Genomic DNA, 24,970 nt, shown 5'->3' on the forward strand with positions numbered 1-24,970 from the left:
GGTAACCTGGGCCGACAGAGTGCGTAATTTAGGACACTTGCGGGACTTGGTCAAGAAAAACCTCGGTGAGGCCACTCTACGCCAAGCTGCCCGATACAACGAAGGACGACGGGACGTCACATTCCAGGTGGGCGACCAAGTCTTGCGGAAGTACTATGTACTCTCGTCCGGCACCCAGGGGTTCACCTCCAAACTCGCCCCTAAATTTATCGGTCCCTATACCGTGGAGACAGCCCTATCCCCCGCCGTGTACCAACTTAAGGGTGAAGATGGTACTCTAGTACCGCGAGTCCATGTCAAGGATTTGAAACCCTACCACGCAGCTTCCCCCGACTCACCCACCCCGACCGAATCGCCCACCTCCGTCTCTCCCCCAGTACCAACCACCGGACCGAAGATTCAGCGCAGGAAAAGAACGAGACCGGCAGGACTGCGCTCCAGTAGGGAGCCCTCGCCGGTGCCCGAGCCGCCTCAACGTCCTCCCCCCATACCGCCCCGAAGTCCCCCGCCTATACCGCCCCGATCTTCTCCCCCGCTACCTCCTATTCCTCCCCGATCACCGATTCATTTACGACCCCGAGTCCCTTCCCAGCCATCCCTAAGAAACCCCCGACTCCGACTCGCCCAGGCTGGTCCGAAACGTCGATGATCATCCAACTGGCAGCAGCAATTATTCTCTTCTAGTATTGTCGCTCGTACCACTAGAACTACAGTAACTGCCCCGCCGCCCGGTGAACCCCGATGAACCCGTGCTGAACGCACCCCTGATCGCCCTGCCACGATGCCCCCAGCCACGAACGACCTGCCCTGTCTATCACCCCCCCCCCCCCGGAGAAAACTAATACTAACTTGTCTTTTGCCCCGTTTCAGGATGTTACCGCACCAACGAGCCGGACCAAGGAGGATGCTGGGCCGGGAGGGTCGCGCTCCGCCCGGGAGCCCACCCAAGTCCCCGACCGCATCGCCCCCGACCCCCTTTAGCCCCTACGCCCCCTTCGAGCCTACCCCCGATATTTTCAGCCCCCCCGCGGACTCCGGTGTCGAGGCCGGCGGTCTCCAGCCCCTCCCGCCGATCACGGAGGAGCTTCGCCGGAAGCTCCACCAGTCGATGCGGGAGGCGGCTAAGCCGCGGAGTTACCGGCGCCCCACCGCGGAGGAATGGAGGGAGGCCCGGACCGCAGTCCGGGAGATTGAAAAATCCCTGGGGGCGCTGGCCCCTCCGCGCCGACCCCGACATCTTGAATTGGGGGCCGCCGACCTCGTCGCTCCTGCCGCCCCGATTGCCCCCGTCGCCTCCCTGAATCCCCCTCCCCCTACACCCTCCACCAGCTTCCACCGTCCCTCCCGCCGTTCCCTGTTCCCCGAATTGCCTCCGTCACCCCGTCATATCCCATCCTCCCTTCCCCGTCATGCGGGTCCCCCGTCTTCCCGTCCGCCCATTCCCCCGTTCCGTCCCTCGACCCCCCTTTCTCCTCCCGTCCCCACGGGTTCTCTCCTCCGCCCGCCCGCTGCCTCCATGTCTCCCCGTCCCCTATTCCTTCCTTCCACCGCCCCCGTCCGTCCTCCCATGCCCCTCCGAGCCTCCCCTCGCCGCCTTGTCCCTGCCCCTTCCCTGATCCCTCCCCTCATGTCCCTCAACATCCCCGTTCCTTCCCCACTGTCCCAGCCAAGCCCTCCCCGTGGTCCCATGACTCCCCTCCTGTCCCTTCAAGCCGTCCCATCCTCCTCCACCACCTACCCTTCCCCCCGATCCCCTCCCGTCCATTCCCTTCCCGCTCCCGCTCCCCGTCCCTCCCCGTCCTATAGCAGCGTGGTGGCTGGACGCACCCCTTCCCGCCGGCCGCATCAGCCGGGGTGTTGGGCTTGCGGGGGAAGCGGGCATACCTTCCAAGAGTGCCCGCTCCCCAACCGCATCCTCTTCTGCCACCGGTGTGGCTGGGAGGGGGTGTCCACCCACACCTGCCCTCATTGTCGTCCCCGCTAGCCCCCCCACCTTAAGTGTTGTCTGTCCTATCTGTGTCTGTCCCCCTGCACTCCCCGTTATTCCCCGCTGCCCCTAGTTGCCCCGATCGCCCCGTAACGTCCTCGCCCTCCCTGCCACGTCTACCCCGTCTGCCCCAAACCCAGGCCCTTCCCGACGACCCCGCCAATCGGCCCAGATTACGCCACCGGCGTTAGAACCATGATCTTTAGTAAATTCCAGATGAGGATGAGGACAATAAGGCGCTTATAGCGGGATGTATCGTGTATGATCGGCCTCGAAGGTCGCCCGGGAAAAGAAGCATCGAGCCGCGGCTTAGTAATCTCCTCCGGGGGCTAGAATTCTCGTACCGTCCGTCGCAATAAATTCCGTAAATTAGCGCCTGTCCCATCCATATATAGATTCTAGTTCGCGAATGTCCACCCCCCTTTTCCCCGATTCGAGCTGTTGCGGCTTTGGACAAGCCAATTAATTAATAGGAGTGATATCCCGGTTGGGGCAACGCCCCCCGGTTCCATGCATGCCTCCCACTCCTCCATCCAGAAGCTCATCGCCGGCCACGCTGTCCAGGTAAGATCCAAACATTTAATTCTTTTTTCATTTTCTTGTTGTGAGTGAGCGTGCGGTGGTTGGAGTTGCGCGACCAGCGTCTGGGTTGCAGCAATCGGTTTTGTCTCTTTCGCGAACTAGCACTCGTCGGTTCCCGCGCCGGGCATGGATTCGCCCCTCCCGTCCCCTAAGTCGTGGCCCCTGTATTAATTTTATTCTTTAGTATCACAGGATACTATCTTTAAGTATTGGATCGGTGGACGACCCCACTGATTCTCCCTTCTGTTCAATAGGACCCTTAAAAAATTTTATATAATTGGCTACTCGGTCTCGGCAGCCTGGACCTAGCGCCGCGGCGCTAGAGTCCAAGAACAAGTAAAGGCGTAAGACGCCATAAAAATAAGATTGTATAGAATCAGAGGCTACGGCCTCCAGAAAACCACCTTGTATATAGTAGTTCTAAGTATATTGCCCCCTGTACATTGTCCCCCCCCCCCCGCTCGCACCCTATAGTAGGGGTTTTTATAGAAAATTAAGAAAATTGTCTAAGGGGATCCCTCTCGTCGATGCCTCACTAGAATAAGAATAGTTAAGTATAGCTTAGATAAGTGTCAAGCCGATTGCCCCCCCCCCCCCGAGGTCCGAGCTAAGTGGGGAGGAGTTGTAACGTGGTAGAATACACGTTACAGAAATGCATAGGTCTTTTAGTTTCTCCTGTCCCCCTTAGCGCCTCCTGCGATCCCCCCGGTATGAATGTGTATGTGTGTGTGTAGCCTGATGAACCTTCCGTGGAGCGACGATGTAGTTTTCCGATGTAGGAATATTGTAAGTGTCGACCACGGAAGGAAAGTAGATGTTTTTAGGAAATGGTATGATTGGGAATTGGGCGAATGTTTGTAGGATTAGGTGTAAATAAGATGATAGAAATTAAGAATATTTTATTTCAGGCTAAAACTAGTACTCATAAGTCTCCTCTGCTCCAACATGAGCTTGAAAACTGTTGTTCTCCTATCCTCTACGCTCCCATGCCCAAACGCTTATGATTCCCTCTTACTCTAACCTTCCCGCTGAGCGCGACTGTTTACGCGACGCTCCTACCGTCCCCTCACCGCAAGTCCCCGCTGAGCGCCCCACCCATTCCTTTCCTCTACCGCGCCGCGCCGCTAGCGCGCCGAGCTGCGATCTCCCGTGCCCGCGCCATCCCCGCGCCACGGCTACCGCTTCCCCGACCGCCCGACTCCCCGACCACTACTCGCCGACCCCGCACCGCAGAGCCCCGCCCGGACCTCTCCAAGCTACGAAGCAGACGACACGGATAGCCGAGACGCTACGAAACCCAGGGAACAGTGCGAATGCGGATCCCAGTCAATTTGATAGGTGATAATTGACTGATAGATCGAGAGCATGCGCTGTTGCCCTGAGGAATAATGAAATCCTAGGAATTAGGAAAAGGACCCGGGGCCCAGGACGAACGAAGAACCAAGGACCGGGCCACTTCTGTTCTAGAGTTAGGACTGTTCGCCGCGCCGAGCTCTCTCTCATTTATTGTGTAAGAGAAACAGAAGGGTCGTCGCCGTATTTTGAAAGGAGCTTCGTCTTTTAAATACGGGCCCCTTCTTCGGATTATTGAGTGGTCCCGACGTGGGATTTGTGGAGTTAGGAGATCGTGGTCGGAGTGGTCGCTGCCGTGTTCCCTCAAGTTCTTTCCTCGTATACCCCTGCTCACCCCTTTTCCCCCTTTCTTTTTCGTCCGCCACCGAATAATTCCCTCCCCGCATTCCCCGAGTGAGAACCCGAAAAAACAGTGTATACGCGTATAATAAGTGTGCGTGAGCATCGCGGGAGGCCCCCTCCTTGAGATTTCGTGGAATAAAGTGGTTTCCACAGACAATATTTGAGTGTTTCGGATTATTTGTGACACCCCGGTTACAATATATATATATATATATATATATATATTGTAACTCGCGGAAAAGGAATTCCGGGTTAAAAAATAATTAATACAACACGATCAAACTGCGAGGACACAATCTTTATTACACACTAAAAAATCTCGGGGGGAGAGGCCTCCCGCGATGTCCTGGCACACTTATTATACGCGCACAATGATTTCATTAAACACTAATTAAAGGGAAAACTATGGGAGGCGAAAAGGGGAAGGGAACGGGGAGAGGGAAAATTCTCCGGCGGCTCCAACGATGAAATCCAGCGATCCCACGACGTCCGCCACGAGAACTCCACGTCAAACTTCAATGAATCGATGGCTGGGGCCCGCAATATTGAATTACACCGAATTTCAATAATTGCGGCGACGATCCAGCTCTCTACTTAAACCACGTATTGATGCTCTGATTGTAGAACAAGATCTGGCCCAATTTGACGGATATTCCTCCGTCCTCTCAATCATTTCCCTCATTCCGGGGTGTCATATTGGGCATAGTTACGATCGGGACCCAGGGACCAATCATTGATTAGGTATGGATCCGCGATCCATAATTCTCGCCGTTCCGGCTGATTACTCCTATGCTTCGCGGGTTAGCTGGCTGACTAGCTCCTGCGCTAGAATCCTGCGTGGTCGTCCTTAGCAGCAGACGACACTATGGCTTCGTGGTTCGGCAGCGGGGCGATGCGGTGCGGGGTCGGCAACGATGGACCGGTAGTGGCGCAGGCCGGGGAGAACGCAGCTAGGCGCGCGAGGCGTCAGCGCGGTAAGGGGAGGGGACGGGGACTCGCTGCCTGGCGCTCGAGGCGCGGCGCGGTAACGGGAAGGAACCGATGAGGCGCTCGGCGGGGAGACTGGGTAAGGGGATGGTAGGAGCGTCGCGTAAACAACCGCGCTCGGCAGGAAGGTTAGAGAGAGAGGGCATTATAGGCATTCGGGCATGGGAGCGTAAAGGATAGGGCAATAACAGTTTTCTAGCTCATGTTGGAGCAGGGAATCGGTCTTATAAACTACGAATAATATTTACCATTAGAAATACAATATTTAATCCTAAATAATATACAACCTACTGACATTCGCTCAATCCGCACTCATACCATGTCCTAAAAACATTTACTCTCCTTCCGTGGATGGCAATTACAATATCCCTTCAGCGGGTAACTACATTACCATCACACGGAAGGTTCATCTATGCTCACTCACTCACTCACAAACATACTCAAGGGGACGGGAGGCACTAAGGGGGAGACCGAAGAAGAGCTAACAATAAGCATTTTTCTGTAACGGGTTTCCAGCACGTTACAATATATATCATTCTCATCGATCTTCGATTATTCCAGCTATTTCCTGCATATTTCCAAAACAATCTGCTATTTAGGAAACAATATTAATATTCACTATCATATATAACAGAAAGACTAAGACTGAATTAAATCTAAATATTAATTGTTAAATGTTATTTACCTTCTAATTTGTCCATCGTAATCCATTATATCTGATCTAAATCGAGTAAGTTTAAAGTATATGCTGGTATGTAACTGCGTATATAAATATATAAAAATATCTAGATTCAATTTTTAAAAATACGTACAAACCAAGTTATGGCAAATTTAAATGATGAAAGAAGATATATTTATTAATACAACCTTCTAACCTCATTAAAATTAGTCACAAAAGATCAATGTGTGTTTAATTCTTGTTTCTGCATACCTTTATATACACTGCAGAACAAAAGTTTAGGACCACTTTGTAAAATTGTCAAAAAGACAGTCTCTCTTTTAAGTGCGTGTAGTTTGGCAACCCTAAGAGGTAGAACAAATTTAAACATATCGTCGTGAAGCTTATTAAATTCCGCGTCCTACTACATTCATTTGACCTGAAAAAATCTAATGGGTGCCTGTGTTGAAGGAGAGGAACATGACAACATTTTTGACGTCTCTTTATTTATGGATATCAAATTTCAATTCTTTGCACCGCTCATATTAATTGTCTGAGGCATTTGAAATTCAAGTAGGTGAAAGCTTGAATCTTTAGCTTTCATTCAAGTTCAAAAACGTTTATAAATTCTTACTAGGTCCGCAGTTATTTAATAATTAATGAAGCAGTGTTCGGCCAACATTTTTTCCGTAAAACATTTGCTCGCTAAGCTCTTGAAGCAAATTTAGGTCTGTATAAATTATGGGTGCGAAAAAGGGGAACCACGTTTAACTATTCTTTCATTTGATTAACAACTTTTCTACGGTTTCAAATAAATCAATACAATGCTTTAATACAGTTAAAATATTTATACTTTTATTGATTGAATTGGAACACGTAGTATTATTAATAATCAAAATAACAAAATTAAAAGTGGCACCCGTTTGGCACCTATAATTTATACCGACCTGAATTTTTTTCAAGAGCTTAGCGAGCAAATGTTTTGCGGATAAAATGATGGTCGCGTACTGCTCGACTAATTTTCAAATAACTGCGGATTAAATAACAATTCATATATGTTTTTGGTCTTAAATGAAAGTTTAAGTTTCAAGCTTTCACATACTTAAGTTTCAACTTCGTAAGACGATTACTATAACCGGTGCAAGTCATTGAAATTGGATATCCATATATAAAGAGACATAAAAAATTGTATGATATCTCTCTTCTATAATATGGGCATCTATTGGATTTTTTTAGATCAAATCATTATGGTCGGACGCGGAATTTTATAAGCTTTCCAACGATATCTTTAAATTTCTTTTAACTCCTAAGGCTGCTAAACCACTCGCACATAAAGAAGAGCATGTCATTCTGACAATTTTGTCGGGTGGTCCTAAACTTTTGGCCTGCAGTGTATGTAAGCTGTTCAATCTGCCATTCGTTCATCTGCTTTCTGCATTTTGCTAACACAATCTGTAATTTTGAAAACACATACTATTATAATTATATTGATAAACACATTTAATATTAAAACTGAGTAAATAAAAATCAGATATTGAAAAATGTTATTTAACTTTTAATTTGTTCTTTAAAATGCATTGAAACTAACCTAAATAATCTGCGTATTAAGGGTTATAAGCTATACCACAACTATTTTCCTTGTTTTGGCATCATATTGTTACCAATTACTTTATTAATTGGAATGTGATGAGCGTTTATAAACACATGGTTTTCTATTTGTCACTCTATTTCCTGTAACCTATAAAACAAAGAAACCACAAAGTACCATTGCTCAAATATTTAAATATTTGTTCTAACAAACAATACTTATCTAATTGATTTCTGGATCACTGCCATATAATTGATGCATCCAAATTTTAACTATGAATTCACGTGGAAAACTCACGTGCGAATCATACTAACAAAACGAACACTTCGATGGATACTACATATACGTCGCGCCTGCGTTGCGGTCATATTGGAATCAGTTTCACACCTATAGCACCAACACATTCGAAAGAGCAAAAGTAAAGGACAGAAGATAACGCTTAAACGTGTAAGAGTGAGAGGTCCGATGGAGACACCAAAATCTTGGTCGGGAAGAGAAGAAACGCTAAATGAAATGATTTGAGCTATTAGTGGAACGTAATCGTGAGATCTCAGCATTGCGTGAACCGATTTAAACGTTTGCGGTCTCATTCAAAAGCTTATATAAACATTATATTACAAAAGTTTCATCAAAATTTTCATTACATGAACCGATCGGAAAATATATCCATCGGAAAAATCGTGAGTCAAAACTTGGCGTAAAAGTAGGTAGTGTCGCGCGGCTCTTTAAATTACTTGCCGCGTAACACTACCGTTTTACTTGATATTTATTGATTTATATTTCAATATAGGATATTTATTTCATATATTACATTACCGTTTATGCATTTTAGATTATACGGAAAGCTGGTAATATGACATCAATTTCCGGAGCTGATTATGCCGTTTATTATGAATATAACAAATCTTCTGTCTCTTCAACAGCAAACAAGCATTCACTTTTTACAAAATTCAAAGCATAAATTATACAGTAACGCAAGCTTACATTAAATTATTTCTACCGTAGTAATGTTTAGATTTAAGATTAATAAATTCATAGATGGATAAGAATACACTATTGACATTATGATTCTCCGAGATTCTGTGTAAGTTAATGAAAAATTTAATATTAAAAGCAAAACTTTTTATGATTATTTATTGTTTCATTGAAAAAGTATTTTGAAATTCAAGTATTTTCTCCATTTATACCAATACAGTAACATTAAGGTAATGGATATAGTTCTGGTAGAGTCTAGATGATATATGATGCATTCATGCCATCAACACTTTCTAATAATAAATTTCTTTATTTTTGACGGATATTTTTCGTAGTATGCAGTATGGACTTAGTATGTGTATACTACAGCCTAACACTTTTACTTTATTGTTACTGTGTTGATGTACAAATAACATGGCAGTATAAAATACCTGGAGAGAGCAATTTCATTAATATCTTTTTATTTATTCTATATGCAATTATTAAATTCAATCAAACTTTTATAAACTTCTTGTGCTAATTTGAATGTGCAATATTTTCCATAACGTATTTTTATATAAATTATTGTTTTTTTCTTTTTAATTTATTTAAAGTATTATACTTTAAATACCTTAATAGGTTTATATAATAACGGTAATAGCCCATTATAGATTACACTACATTCTAATGAGTTCAATGGACAGGTTGCATCAGTTTGCATTAGGTAAATATTCCTATTTCCCGCCATTTACCAATCATCTACGTTCACTCCGTATTATTAATTTATCTTAGTTCACGATATTCTAGATTAACAATATGACATATATATAATAATATATATATCTACAATTCTACAGGTACTAAAATGGTAGCCAGTCTTCTTTCCTCTCACCTTTTACCTGGCAACCCCGTAAACTTATGCTCTCTCCAGGTACTTTGTACCTCCATGCGGTTATATTTAAGAAAAATATGTATTTTTATCAGATTTTCATGAGTGGCCATTTTAGGTACATTTAAAAAATTTTCTACTAATTCTCATTAAGCTTTAAATATTTAGTTTTGCTATAACAATGATTTGTACTCATTGTTAATCTATTCGTTGTAGTTCTCCTGAAGCCCAATAAGGTTAAAAAATTTTGTTATAAGAATTTCATACTGAACTATATAGCTCAATGCAATTTTAGCATTTAATCTATTATTGTGAAAAAGATTAATTAGGTAAATCAATTGAACACTTTTTTGTCATGCAAGATAAGTTTATGTAAAAATAAATTTACATAATTTACCATGAGAGCTTCAATTAATTTTAAGTTTGCTCTTTATATAATTTAGCTTTAGTCTCCAAGTTTGTCTGAATAATATCAAAAAATGCATAATTAAACTGTTTAAAATGTTACTTAAAATTTATAAAATTTGCACTATCACTCATTTTAATTAGGTTCATCAAAGTCTTGTGTTTTAACATCTGCATCTCCTCCATATTGTATAATGTCGACTGTTGTAAGTTTAATATCTGCTATACATTCCTCCTCTTTGACATTTAATCGATAAAAACGAACCAGGCTCTAATCCTCAAACAGCCTAACAAAAGCTTCTGTCAACTTCAAAAAATATTTTACATTCCAAGATTCATTGGTCATATCTGCAAATAAACAATATGGATTAGGCTCTAAGTAACCATACATTTTTCTTGCATTCTTTGATAATAAATCTACTTTGCTTTAATTCTTACATGAGGTATTTTAAGATTTATCATAACACTAAGATCAGCCATAGTGCCAGATAAAAACACAGCTCCATCATAAATAGATTATCTTTTAAAAATACACCACATATATAAAAATTTAGATTTTGCAGCATGTTAATCGATTGGCGTATGACTGTCATTTGTGTGTGCAGTTCAATTTGACCTGGACTATCAAAGATCCTGCAGCCATTATCTATATCTCCTAATATTTCATCCAGTTAAACATTATTCTCCACCAAATATCTGCAATTAATACAACAAAATATATCTTTAAAAACTTAAGTATGTATTTATATTTTAACATCTTTGTCTCTGAATTTTATATATCTTGCTCCATGCTAAATACAAGGCCTTCGTTTAGTCCAACTCCTAATTCATCATCCTCCATAGCATCGTTTAATTGAATAAATTCTGTAATATCCATATATGGCACAGACTCAAAATATTCAGCTGCTAGATCCAAATTGATTACTTCCACTACTCTTATCTCATCCAATGCTTGTTGTTCTTGTATTTAACAATATATTGACTGCCTATCATTCATAAATATGTAATAATAATTCAAGGTTATGAGCAGAAATTGTGATAATACTTACATTTCCACTACCTGTAGTTCCCGTAACTAATTGAGCTTATCTCATTTTTATTTTATTAGACTACAAGAATAGGCACCATGTATCATCGTATACCAAACAGAATTCTCCACCATATATCTGAAATTAATACAACAAAATATAGCTCTAAAAACTTCAATATGTATTTATAAATTTTAATATCTTTATCTTTGAATTTTATATATCTTACTCCATACTAAATACAAGGCCTTCGTTTGGTACAACTCCCAATTCATTATCCTCCATAGCATCATCTAATTGAATAAATTCTGAAATATTCACATATGGCTCAGACTCAAAATATTTAGCTGCTAGATCCAAATGATTACTTCCACTACTTTTTTTTTCATCTAATGCTTACTGTTGCTTTATTGAACAATATGTTGACTGTTAAGCATTTTATAAAAATATAATAATAATACGAGAGGTTATGTACAGAAAATGTGTTATTAATATTTATTCCACTATTCCACTACCTGCAGGTCACAAAACTCTAATTTAACGTATCTCACTTTCATTTTATTACATGAGCCAACAGTTTCCGTAACTAGTTAAACGTATTGCATATTCATTTTATTAAAATATAAGAATAGCCACTATATGTATTGTCATCAATTGCAACGTTTGAGAATATAATTCTGCGGCTGTGTTCATTTATGTACTGTCAGTATTGAAAACCTATAGTTTACGTTACATACATTATAGAGTTTCAGCACTTGCAGTTAATAAATGAACGCAGCCAAGATCACAGCTAATAAAGGATAGAAGATACAGTAGATGGATCTGTAACGTGAAAGAGTGAGAGATCCGATGCAGACACTATACCTCGGTCGGAAGAAAGTTTTCGGTCGGAAGAAATTGATGGAAAAAGGCACTTCAAAAATACAAATATTAATATCTCTACAATATGCGAACCGATTTGAATGTTTGTGGTCTTGTTGGAAAGCTTATATCGACATTGTAATATGAAAAATTTATTAGATTTGATTAATTAAAACAATTACCAGATATATCAATCGGAAATATCCATAGGTATAGTTTGGTTCAATCTTGGCGTAAAAGTAGGTAGTGTCACGCTGTCTTTTAATTACTTGCCGCGTAACACTACCGTGTTACTTGATAGTGTGTCTTTAATAGGTCTGTTGATTTGATATTATTTGTAATATTCTAATGTATTTTTCATATTATCATTATATGTCGAGTTTCGAAGCTGCAATTAAGATCCTCATACCGTGTTTAATCATTACAGGAAGTTCAACTTATATATAAAAGAAGAAAATATTTGGAATTGTCATAGAAGAATGATATAAGGAAATGGAGGAATTTTTACCAGCAGCCATAAAGGAAATTTCACAAGTATTTTCTGAACGGTGTTAAAAGATGAGAACAATTCAACAACTCCTATGGTAGCATGTGTGGTAGCTATGTTATTATTGTAATATGTATAGTTTGCTACGACTTTATATCTTCAACAATGACACAGACCTGGAAAATTCAATTTTCTCAGTTTCAAGAATGGATGGGAAAGGGGGGGGGGGGGTAATTCTTGCATTTTTTTTACTGAATATGAATGTGGCTTTGAAATTTCTCTACCACATCAGGTGTTTTGAAATATCAGTTAAATGGCTGAAAAACGGCTGTTTTCCTCAGTTTATGATTTTTATTTTAGAGAACAAATTTTCTTTTTGTAAATTACCACTATTGCATCGCATCCTGCTAGTATAATAAGTTTTGAAAATGGATTTTAAAGCTAACGAATAATACTATATGGTTTAATTGTGGAATTTAAACAAAATTCGTTCTCTGAAGTAAAATAATGAAAATGGCGAAAAAAGCCATTTTGTACTATTTAAGCCAAAAATTAAAAAAAAATCTGACGTACTGGAGCAATTTCAAAATCAGGTTCGTTTACAACACAATAAGATCTACAAGAATCATCTCCGACCATTTTTAACCCTTAGTGTGCACCCCTGTTTAATGAATCAATTAATGCATATGGGGTCAATCTGACCCCATACGACATAAACTCAGAGTATCTTCGCAACTGTACGTTTTTGGTATGAAAAAGCTTAATGTTTTCTATTGGAAATCTATTAAATTTTCACGATTTTAAATAAAAATCTAAAAAATAAATGAAATATTAGTCAAAAATATATTAAGAGGAGAAATTGTTTAAATTATCGTTTTTAATTGTAAAAAAGGGTGTAAAATTTACATGCATTAATATCCGGAACAATCATTTATGGATTTAGTAGAGTAATCCACGTAGTTTAAGAAAAAAATATGAAATTTCTTAAGGATTTCAAAAAATATATTTATTTACGAATCAATAGTTAAACATTTTTAAGTTGTATGAAAAAGTGAAAATAATGGTACTGTAGTAAACGATATGAAATATTCTTGTACACAATAACTAAAAATAATAATATAATTATAAAATTATAGTTATTAGTATATTTAGTCAACACAAGCACAATCTGTGCATAAATAGACTCTGTGGTTGTCACACATCGGCCGTCCGCAGGATGGACATTTTGCGTTTGTTCTTTGATCTTCTTTGCGACTGCACATTGAACATCTAACTCTTTTTTCAAACTTTGGACGTGATTCTTCAGTAGGCAGTAACTCTATACCTAAAATTGTTTCAATGCTTTTCTTTATTCCTATTTTCAAACAGGACGTTTCAGCAAGTCGGCGATGGAGTAATGGTTTTAGCAAGTACATTGCAATCTTCTTTTGGCTTTCCCTTCCAGACAATCTCTCTCCTACATTTTCCGGATCATTCATTTGACGACAAGTATGGAGTATTCTGCTATTTACCGCTGCCTGATCCAACATCCCAAAAAAAAATATCGCACTGGCCATCGTTTTGTACCACGCGTAACAGTGTAGGAGTGACATAATTTGTCAAAAACGTCAGTACCACCTTTTGTACTATTGTAATGACTTATAATGAGAGGTTTTTTCGACTCTGTTGCATTTTCTGTCGAATTAATGAATGAAGATGCTACTAGTACAACTTTCTTCTTTCGTGGTGTCCATGACAGTAAAGCAATATTATCATGGAAAGCATATTTTGCAGTTCCCTCTTCTCCTGCTATTCTCATTTCTAATGGTATCTCGCGTTTATTACTTCTGATTGTGCCTGTAATTTTCATGTTATACGGATCTGCCAATGCTTCTCAATTAAATGAATCGAAGTGAACCAATTATCACAAGTTACACTACGATTAGTTCCATGAATTGGTGTCGTAACTTTCAAAAAAACATCCTCAGGAATAGATAATCCTTTTTCAACAACTACTTTACCTGTATAGGGAATTGCATTAATCATATAAAAGGTGGTCGCGTCGTTCAAAGTAACGAGCTTATGACCATATCTATCAGGTTTACTTTTTATGTATACTCGAAAACTACACCTTCCTCGAAACGATAACAGCTGCTCATCAACAGTGCAGAGTTTGTGTGGTTTGTAATTCCTTCCACATTTATCAATAAACATGTTCCATAGGTCTTCGATACAAGCGAACTTATTTGGTGACCTCTTTGATTTATCATCGAACCGCAATGATTGCGAAAGAAAAATAAATCGTCTACCAGGCATAGCAGATCGAAACATAGTATAGCCTTCAGTATTAGCCCAGAGCTCTTTGACAGCAACATGATTGACCTTCCATATACCCATATAATAAAGCAATCCTACGAAACCGTTTATTTCAGTCAAATCGGTTAAATGATGATAAGTTTGAAGAACACCGCCTTTTGTCGTTATGTCACGTCTCGTTGATTCAATTTTTATGTTGGTATATTTTACGATCAATTCGCGCATTTCCGTCGTGAATAACACTTCCCAAAATTGAAAGATTTTGTCGCAATGTAGAGATTCATTCATTAGTGCTGGCATATCAACCTCCGTAGATGTAAATCGATCTAAAATAGAAATATAAAAAACGAACAATTTAATTTTCATTGAAAAAACAGAACAATACGCAAAGTAAATGTGATATTTTTACTCGAACGTCTTTCATTCTGTTTCGTTGTCCACTTATATTCATTTTTACCTCTCAATACTGTTCTCGGTCTACCTCTCACGCGCGACTGTAAAGCACGATGTTGTTCCAACGAATTTTCAGTATCGCTCTCTATTTCGAATTCGCTTTCCTCACATGAAGTTTCCGATATCATTTCAACATTATCGTTTTCATCTTCACTTGATTCATCTCCAAAATCGTAGATTTCATCTTCATTTTGTTGAAGGTAATCTCCAATACTTCGCGACCGTAAATTATAAGCCATTCTGTATGCAATACGTTTGATAAAAAAAATTAAAACGTTATATTACACATTTATCTTTACTTACTTCAAAATAAAAGTGAATAATTTTCCTTATCACGAAAACACTTAACACTGAAATCGTGCACACTGGGGTCAATCTAACCCCACCTAAAGCAGAAGGTATTTATGTGGCTCGAACGTTAATACTAGCAAGAACTCGCAATTGGTTATGACCCAAACTGTTAGAGGTAGGATGACTAATTATTGTTTATATATGTTTGAGGTCATGCGCCATCTTCCTTTAAAGTTATAAAGGTTTGATTTCAAAATTGGGGTCAAAGTGACCCCATATGCACACTAAGGGTTAAAGTGAGGAAAATGAAATTTGGCATGTCTGTGTAAATATTTATTAAAATAAAGTGTATTAATTACTTTTCATAATATAAAAAAGAGGAATATAAAAAGCAACTTTAAAATACAATAAGTAACAGCTATAACATTAATGAGATTAGACTGTTAAAATCTGGGTGTAGATAAGTGATGCTGGAATTATAAGGTTTTCAAAGGCGAGTGTTTAGAAAGGCTATAACTATTATTCTTCATCAAAAATATCTTCAGCTTTAGTGTAGAAAACATTAAAATTGTGTAATATGAAAGGGGAATTTGTAAACGATTATATGGCATCATAAAAAATAATAGTATAGCATTACGTAATTTATGAAAAAAAATTATTTTATTGAAGACGAAGAAACACTAAAAAAGGAATACAAATATTTATTTTAACATGCATGCAAGTTTTACCTATTTATGAGTTCGCTCCTTAGTAAAGGATAATATTAAACACGCCAATGTATCCACTAAATTGTGTAGACATGCATAACCAAAATATGTTTGTATGTTTTCTGAATAAGTTTTATTTAATTTCAATAAAAAATAAGAATGGTTTGCATTTCAAAATTATTATACAGTCAACATTTTGTAACTGAAAGAAAAAATATATGATTGCATAATCTCCAAATTAACTTCATACAGTACATAAATGTTTAAGGAAGGATGAACATTACCATATCATATTATTTTATAGTTGATAAGACGGTTGTGCCAGAGGGCATGTACTGCATAATATAAACTACTCACCCAAAGTTCCTTAAATGTGCTATAGGAAAATATTATGGCACTTTACCTTCTACCATGAGAATCTTGTGATTTTTTCGCTAGGCCTTCTGTTTAGGCTGCATTTCTGCAACTAGATTAATCCCAAATTAATTCCGAATATTCCAATTGCAAATCGGAAACTCTCAGAATTATGTTATTTGACTTACATCTTGCTCGTAATAACATGTTCAATGATATTAGCGCCACGGCTGCATTAAAGCGCCATTTCACTTAACATTAGCTGCAAATATAGCGCCTTCGGCTGTAATATATCTAATGAGCCGACTATTTAAAAATGATATCATTCTCACAATGAGATTCTATCATTATCAAATTGTTTCTCACTGGATATCGCTCCGTTTCAATTGAATTTTCGTAACGAATATTTTTTGTTTAGGAAATTATTATATCTTTCTTTACCAAACTATTCAAAATGATTTAATATAAAGTTTTTATTGTTTTTTAGTTTTAATTTTTTAATGTATTAACCAAGATATTGTACTATTTCTTTTTCATTGTTGATAAAGAAACATAATTGTTAAAAATATTATTATTTATATATTTTAATGTATATTGTAAGGATTGCCGAGGAATAAATAAGTGGAGAACCACGTGTCCAAGTCACTACCTAATTCCTTTATTCTCTCCCAACCTTAAACCACTTAAACTTCTGCATTTACCGTAGACCATGTACGACTACACACACAACGCCGTATTTAATTTTTCTAACCGATGCTAAACCACACCGCACGTAGCACGTTCACAAACCCGATACAAGTGCTCGTGTTGCTCAAGCCAGCGCCATTACTGACGACCATAAACGGAAGAGGACAATTCCCTCTCAGACACGGCTTATATATAACCGTCAACGCCTGCGCGTTGTCCATCCTGACTAGGAATTATAAGTAAGCCGAGATAAGGATACCAGCCTGTAGGTAATCCGACTATAGCTCTCGCTAGACTATAGCTAATACCCGACTATAGTGTGTCTAACTATGGATTCTTACAGTATTCTCATTTAATAACATTTTATTATTCCAAAGCATATTCCTTCTCTACGAGTTTCACTCCTTTTTATTTTATTACCATAAAAAATATATCCTTAAGATGTCTTTGGGCCAAATATTAACAAAAAGCTTTGAGATACCCACAAAAAACACTTTCGTCTAAAAAAAACACGGCAAGTAATTTTTAATCCTTTCTCTCCACAAAAATTGTAATCCCAATGAAAATCCCCCCCCCCTCCCCCCCAAAAAAACAATTATTGAAGAAAATATACCCTAAACAAAAACCTCCAAAAATAGTAATTCCAATAAAATATCAACAAAAAAATGTTTACAGATAGTAAATCGCAAACAAAAATAATAGGCACGCAAATGATTGAGATAATTTACAGTAGACAAGTAATTATATATATTGCCTATAAAAGTAACAACAAAGAAAGTTATTATAGATAATAAATCTCAAACAAAAATACCGGCAACACAAAGGATTGAAATCACTTATAAATTCGACAAGTAATCAAGCGGCAACATAAAGCAATGAGATCGCATAAATTAGTCAAGTATAAAAAGTGAATGAATAATTAATTATTATATAAGTTTTATATACGTACTACTTGCCGCAACGGGCCAAAAAGTGTAAATTATATTTAAGTCTTCGTTATAGTTGTATTTTGAAATATCTGCTGCTCTACACTTTTTGGCCCGTCCTAGCAAGTAGTATATATACAAAAATTACATAATAATTAATCATTCATTCACTTTTTTTACTTGCCTATTTTATGCGATCTCATTGCTTTATGTTGCCGATTGATTTCTTGTCGAATTTATAAGTGATTTTAAACCTTTGTGTTGCCGGAATTTTTGTTTGAGATTTATTATCTATAATAACTTTCTTTGTTGTTACTTTTATTGGCAATAAATATAATTACTTGTCTATAAATTAAATTATCTCAATCCTTTGCGTGCCTGGTATGTTTGTTTGGGATTTACTATCTGTAAACATTTTTTTGTTGATATTTTATTGAAATTACTATTTTTGGAGGTTTTTTTTTAGGGTATATTTTCTGCAATAATTGTTTTTTTTTGGGGGGGGGGATTTTAATTGGGATTTCAATTTTTGTGGAGAGAAAGGATTAAAAATTACTTGCCGTTTTTTTTACACGAAAGTGTTATTTGTGGGGTAAATATTACTGTAACAGCTGCTCTTTACATTTCATGGTGCAGATATAAAACGAGTATAAAAATAATTTCAAATTTTTAAAAGTAATCAAAATAATTATAAACTGTTTTATAAAAACTTAAAAAATGGAAGTAAAAGTAAATGAAATAATATAACAAAAAAAGTAAGTAAAATAAAAAACATAAATATATGGACCACACAAATCCTTAAATATGCCTCGTATAAGTTTCATTCGGAGCTCTTTTGCAATATATATATACTTGTGCGTCATGTTTGTAATTGCTAATTTTACTTTCTAATGTTAAAAATTCAAGAATTGAAACATATTTGAATGATTGAGCAAGAAAAGTATAAAAAACTTGACAAAATTGCGTTTTTCATGATTTTTACACCTGCGAGCCGCCATCTTGAGTATGCCATCTTGAAATTTTGAAATTGCATTTCATAACTCTTTAGTATGGATCCATTAACCACTTTTAAGCATAGTTGCGATGCTTTCCATGTCCTTTTTCACGCTCGAAATTTGAGATTTTAGAAGGAAAACGATAAAAAAATCACGTCATCCCTTACATTTTCTTCTGTAACTTTTTTATTTGATTTCATATGTCTATGTTCGAGATCGGGAGGAGTAGAAATGCTGAGAAGTAGATTCCACATTTCTGCTATATCTCCCTTTCTCTAATGCACTCACAGTAGACGGCTAGACCGACAGCGTCTAGCCGCTCTAGCTGTCCTTATCTTTCCGCGGCGCGCTTGCGCGTCTTCTAGCCCTGGCGCGTCGCGGCCGCGACAGCGACACTACTTGCGCGCTTGGCCACTAGGTGGCCAACGCCCGCAGCAACTCTCTCACTGGCAAGATTAGTGTCGCGCAATTACTTAGGTGAGTCCTTGATAAGGACCCATCGCACCCCAAACCAGTGAAGCCAGACTGGGTCTAAAATGCTTCCCCACTCTGCCTCCATAGGCTCACTAACACGTAGAGCTACTGAAGCATCGGTGAGAGCACCCCACTTCTACCTCCTCGAACGTTGCACGCATACCATTACTGCAGTACGTGCATGTTTCGTTGTCCTTCGTATAGCTCCGGTATATTTCGAGTACGAGAGAGAGCGGTATACTTTTCTCGGACCTCTCTTTCTCGCACTCCTTCTTCGCTCGTTTAGCCAACGAGCTTAAACGAGAGAAGCCGAGCTAGCCGAAGGAAATTAAGAAATGTCTTTTTCGCGGTCAGCTATGATAAAAGCTGAATACGCTAAATGTGAATGTATTAAGATAAAATATTTATAAGCAGCCGTTAACTTATTAGATTTTATAATAAATAAGGAAATGCGATGATATTACGTAACATTGGTCAATTGTCTTAAGACTCATATGTTACGTATTATTGTTAAAAATATTTTATTTTCTTAATTTATTATTTAATCTAGTAGGTTAATGGTAATAAAAAAAATTAAAAAAGTTTGCATAAGTCTGCGGGAATCGAAACCCGAGCCCGCGTAAGTAGCAAGCAAGCGCCTTTCCATCTGCGCTACGGAACGTACTTGTTAACTGTGAAGCTTAGTAGCCTGATAGAGCAATGGAAGCTTTTTCTATGAAATTCAATTTACAGAATAAAATATCAATTATAATCGTACATATATTTATTTCGTATGTCTTTTCCTAATGAAATAAAATATTTCTTTTACATATTTCTAATCATTAATCACTTTAACAGCTGTAGCTTCAAAAAGTGACTCCAACATTACGAAGAATATTTTTGATAGCTGTGGAATTAAAAATAAGTAACCCAAGATTTGTATTTGGGATTCAATTTATTATTTCTATTGTAATCAATTTATTTTGAAATAGCTCATATATAGAAAAACGATTCATCGTTCTTGACAAGTAAACGCGCATGACTGACAGAGATAAGACGATGTAGCCAAACAAAGTATTTATATAGCATATATACTGTATTAAAAGGCTAACAGAATATAAAACTTATATATTGAGTAAGTACAACAGAGATCCCAAATACGAATCTTGGGTTACATATTGTTAATTCCACAGCCATCAAAAATATTCTTCGTAATGTTGGAGTCACTTTTTGAAGCTACAGCTGTTTAAGTGATTAATGATTAGAAATATGCAAAAGAAACATTTTATTTCATTAGGAAAAGACATACGAAATAAATATATATACGATTATAATTGATATTTTATTCTGTAAATTGAATTTCATAGAGAACGCTTCCATTGCTCTATCAGGTCACTAAGCTTCTGAGTCAACAAATACGTTCCGTAGCGCAGATGGTAAGGCGCTTGCTTGCTATTTACGCGGGCTCGGGTTCGATTCCCGCAGACTCATGCAAACTTTTTAAATTTTTTTTTCGTCATGATTTTTTTTTATTACCATTAACCTACTAGATTAAATAATAAATTAAGAAAATAAAATATTTTTAACAATAATACGTAACATATGAGTCTTAAGACAATTGACCAATGTTACGTAATATTATCGCATTTCCTTATTTATTATAAAATCTAATAAGTTAACCGCTGCTTATAAATATTTTATCTTAATACATTCACATTTAGCGTATTCAGCTTTTATCATAGCTGTCCGCGAGAATGACATTTCTTAATTTCCTTCGGCTAGCTCGGCTTCTCTCGTTTAAGCTCGTTGGCTAAACGAACGAAGAAGGAGCACGAGAAAGAGAGGTCCGAGAAAAGTATACTGCTCTCTCTCGTACTCGAAATATACCGGAGCTATACGAAGGAGACCGAAACATGCACGTACTGCAGTAATGGTATGCGTGCAACGTTCGAGGAGGCAGAAGTGGGGTGCTCTCACGGATGCTTCAGTAGCTCTACGTGTTAGTGAGTCTATGGAGGCAGAGTGGGGAAGCATTTTAGACCCAGTCTGGCTTCACTGCCCCAAACCAGTGAAGCCAGACTGGGTCTAAAATGCTTCCCCACTCTGCCTCCATAGGCTCACTAACACGTAGAGCTACTGAAGCATCCATGAGAGCACCCCACTTGTGCCTCTTCGAACGTTGCACGCATACCATCACTGCAGTAAGTGCATGTTTCGGTATCCTTCGTATAGCTCCGGTATATTTCGAGTACGAAAGAGAGCGGAATACTATTCTCGGACCTCTCTTTCTCGCGCTCCTTCTTCGCTCGTTTAGCCAACAAGCTTAAACGAGAGAAGCCGAGCTAGCCGAAGGAAATTAAGAAATGTCTTTTTCGCGATAAGCTATGATAAAAGCTGAATACGCTAAATGTGAATGTATTAAGATAAAATATTTATAAGCAGCCGTTAACTTATTAGATTTTATAATAAATAAGGAAATGCGATGATATTATGTAACATTGGTCAATTGTCTTAAGACTCATATGTTACGTATTATTGTTAAAAATATTTTATTTTCTTAATTTATGATTTAATCTAGTAGGTTAATGCTAATAAAAAAAAAACCATGACGAAAAAAAAAATTAAAAAAGTTTGAATGAGTCTGCGGGAATCGAACCCGAGCCCGCTTAAGTAGCAAGAAAGTGCCTTACCATCTGCGCTACGGAACGTATTTGTTAACTCTGAAGCTTAGTGGCCTGATAGAGCAATGGAAGCTTTCTCTATGAAATTCAATTTACAGAATAAAATATTAATTATAATCGTATATATATTTATTTCGTATGCCTTTTCCTAATGAAATAAAATATTTCTTTGCGTATTTCTAATCATTAATCACTTTAATAGCTATAGCTTTAAAAAAAGACTCCAACATTACGAAGAATATTTTTGATGGCTGTGGAATTAAAATTAAGTAACCCAAGATTTATATTTGGGATTTAATTTATTATTTCTATTGCAATCAATTTATTTTGAAATAGCTCATATATAGAAAAATTATTCATCGTTCTTGACAAGTAAACGCACATGACTGACAGAGATAAAACGATGTAGCAAAACAAAGTATTTATATAGCATATATACTGTATTAAAAGGCTATCAGAATATAAAACTTACATATTAAGTAAGTACAACAGAGATCCCAAATACAAATCTTGGGTTACTTATTTTTAATTCCACAGCCATCAAAAATATTCTTCGTAATGTTGGAGTCTTTTTTTAAAGCTATAGCTATTAAAGTGATTAATGATTAGAAATACGCAAAGAAATATTTTATTTCATTAGGAAAAGGCATACGAAATAAATATATATACGATTATAATTAATATTTTATTCTGTAAATTGAATTTCATAGAGAAAGCTTCCATTGCTCTATCAGGCCACTAAGCTTCAGAGTTAACAAATACGTTCCGTAGCGCAGATGGTAAGGCACTTTCTTGCTACTTAAGCGGGCTCGGGTTCGATTCCCGCAGACTCATTCAAACTTTTTTAATTTTTTTTTTCGTCATGGTTTTTTTTTTATTAGCATTAACCTACTAGATTAAATCATAAATTAAGAAAATAAAATATTTTTAACAATAATACGTAACATATGAGTCTTAAGACAATTGACCAATGTTACATAATATCATCGCATTTCCTTATTTATTATAAAATCTAATAAGTTAACGGCTGCTTATAAATATTTTATCTTAATACATTCACATTTAGCGTATTCAGCTTTTATCATAGCTTACCGCGAAAAAGACATTTCTTAATTTCCTTCGGCTAGCTCGGCTTCTCTCGTTTAAGCTCGTTGGCTAAACGAGCGAAGAAGGAGCGCGAGAAAGAGAGGTCCGAGAAAAGTATTCCGCTCTCTTTCGTACTCGAAATGTACCGGAGCTATACGAAGGACACCGAAACATGCACTTACTGCAGTGATGGTATGCGTGCAACGTTCGAAGAGTCAGTAGTGGGGTGCTCTCACGGACGATTCAATAGTTCTACGTGTTAGTGAGTCTATGGAGGCAGAGTGGGGAAGCATTTTATACCCAGTCTGGCTTCACTGCCCCAAACTAGCTCGACAGCTGTGTAGCAGCAGCAACAGCAGCAGTTTTGACGCCTCATCGGCAAGTTTTGACGCCTCTACGGCAGCGCCTCCACGGCCATCCAACGAGCGCCTCCACCGGCGAACTCTTCTGGTGAACCACTTTGGTAAGTATCACCAACCACCCACCGCCTACCAAGAGGGGACTTCCCCTTGCGGTAATCTCCTCCCTCCTAAGGGAGATTTCGCCGGGGACTTCCCGGGAGGAATTAAACCCTCTCCTTCCCCTCCACACTGCCTCCGAGGACTACCTTGGACCCAGTGTTCCGAACCTCAATCCAGGGCTCTCGAAAGAGTCGGGTAGTGGAAGGGGTAGACTCACCTTAGGGGTTGGGGTGGCTCGGAGCCACTAGAGCTCTTGGAGGTGGAGGCTGAGGTGTAAGGGGACTTCCCCTTCCCTAAAACCACTTCTCCACATCCGCTTCCTACCGAGGCTGGGGACTTTACTGGGGAATACCCCAGGGAAAATTGTCTAGTCCGAGAGTTTTAAGTTCGCGTTCCTTTCTGGGGAGTTTTTAGTCTCTAGGGTTATTGGGAATCTTCGCCTACCGTAATTCCCTAGAATTTGACGACAACAAATTTTCTAGGAAGTCTATAATTAAGTATAGCGGTTCTTTTGTATATATTTTGTAAATTTTGTACAATATTATTTATTGAATAAATCACCTTTTTCCCGTTAAACTTTGTTTTGACAATTTTATTTCAAGAACAAAAAGCCTTCCCGTCTGACCACAGGTTCGGAGCCGACTTGGAACATTGTTTCGCACAGTCTAATTGAACAACGGCATTCAAGAACTGACTTTTTAAGCATTCAAAATCACTACTGCAAAATTTTTTTACAGTGCTTTTTCATGTATAGAAATACTTCTGAAAATGATGTTAAAAATGTGTCCGCCATGTCCTTAAATGGTTAACGTAAAACAAAAAGCGGTAATTGTATTATGTTAATCTTCCGTATTTTTTATTATTTTTCATAATCGATACTTATCAGTGTATGACTGAAAATAATATATCGCATAATGTTACCACCCAAACATGTTAAAAACTTGTAATTGAATTGGATGATTGAATGTTTGGATTTTGAACAATATATAATGCTTATTGCTTGAAAAAATAGGTATATAAAGTTGATCATTTGTCGGAGTGCTTGAAAAGCCCGCTCAAACTGTATCTTCAACCTTTTCCCCACTACATATCTGTTACTTCTTACGCTGTACAGTGGTGAAGTATTCTCCCTCCATTTTGGTCAATATGCCGTCTCTTATAACGCGAACATCCTCCTTGACAGCAGAAAAAAGGGAGGAAGCGAAGTGAGAAATGTTTCTTGTGTGGAGAAATTGAGAAGTTGAATTATTATATCTGTGCAGATTACAGAAAAGCAAAAAATCATCCGTTTTGGTTACAAATTTGCAGTATGCAGACCTTCTTCTTGAAACTTACAATTCACCTATTGACCGGAACGGCACACCATGTTACAGCAATTTCCATGAAATAAAATTAAAATTATCAGAAATGTTATCACCTGAGTAAGTTATATATTGGAATATGTAATAGAAAATAATAAT

At 38.2% G+C, this 24,970-nt stretch overlaps 2 protein-coding genes across 2 annotated transcripts; both read right to left on the reverse strand.

Annotated features, from left to right (window-relative positions):
- Window positions 1–1,531: 1,531 nt before the first annotated feature.
- On the reverse strand, window positions 1,532–1,969 carry LOC136781611 (glycine, alanine and asparagine-rich protein-like). Its single transcript, XM_066740506.1, has one exon. The coding sequence runs from the start codon at window positions 1,967–1,969 to the stop codon at window positions 1,532–1,534; it is 438 nt and encodes a 145-aa protein (XP_066596603.1).
- Window positions 1,970–14,031: 12,062 nt separating this feature from the next.
- On the reverse strand, window positions 14,032–15,108 carry LOC136781612 (piggyBac transposable element-derived protein 4-like). The gene is made up of 3 exons (XM_066740507.1): window positions 14,874–15,108; window positions 14,122–14,742; window positions 14,032–14,036 (listed from the first exon to the last, which is right to left on the reverse strand). Exons 1-3 carry the CDS (start codon window positions 15,106–15,108, stop codon window positions 14,032–14,034), a joined length of 861 nt encoding a protein of 286 aa, XP_066596604.1.
- Window positions 15,109–24,970: the final 9,862 nt, after the last annotated feature.

The sequence above is a fragment of the Prorops nasuta genome, unplaced genomic scaffold (assembly GCF_024137725.1).
Source record: "Prorops nasuta isolate Cenicafe-Biocafe unplaced genomic scaffold, Cenicafe_Pnas_1.2 PNAS00023, whole genome shotgun sequence".
In the NCBI taxonomy this organism is placed as follows: domain Eukaryota; kingdom Metazoa; phylum Arthropoda; class Insecta; order Hymenoptera; family Bethylidae; genus Prorops; species Prorops nasuta.

Coding starts and splice junctions, on each gene's coding strand:
- LOC136781611 (XM_066740506.1), bottom strand. CDS start 1,969: ATGAGGGCAGGTGTGGGTGGACACCCCCTCCCAGCCACACCGGTGGCA.
- LOC136781612 (XM_066740507.1), bottom strand. CDS start 15,108: ATGGCTTATAATTTACGGTCGCGAAGTATTGGAGATTACCTTCAACAA. Junction 14,743..14,873: donor ACCGAGAACAGTATTGAGAG/GTAAAAATGAAT, acceptor TTTCTATTTTAG/ATCGATTTACATCTACGGAG.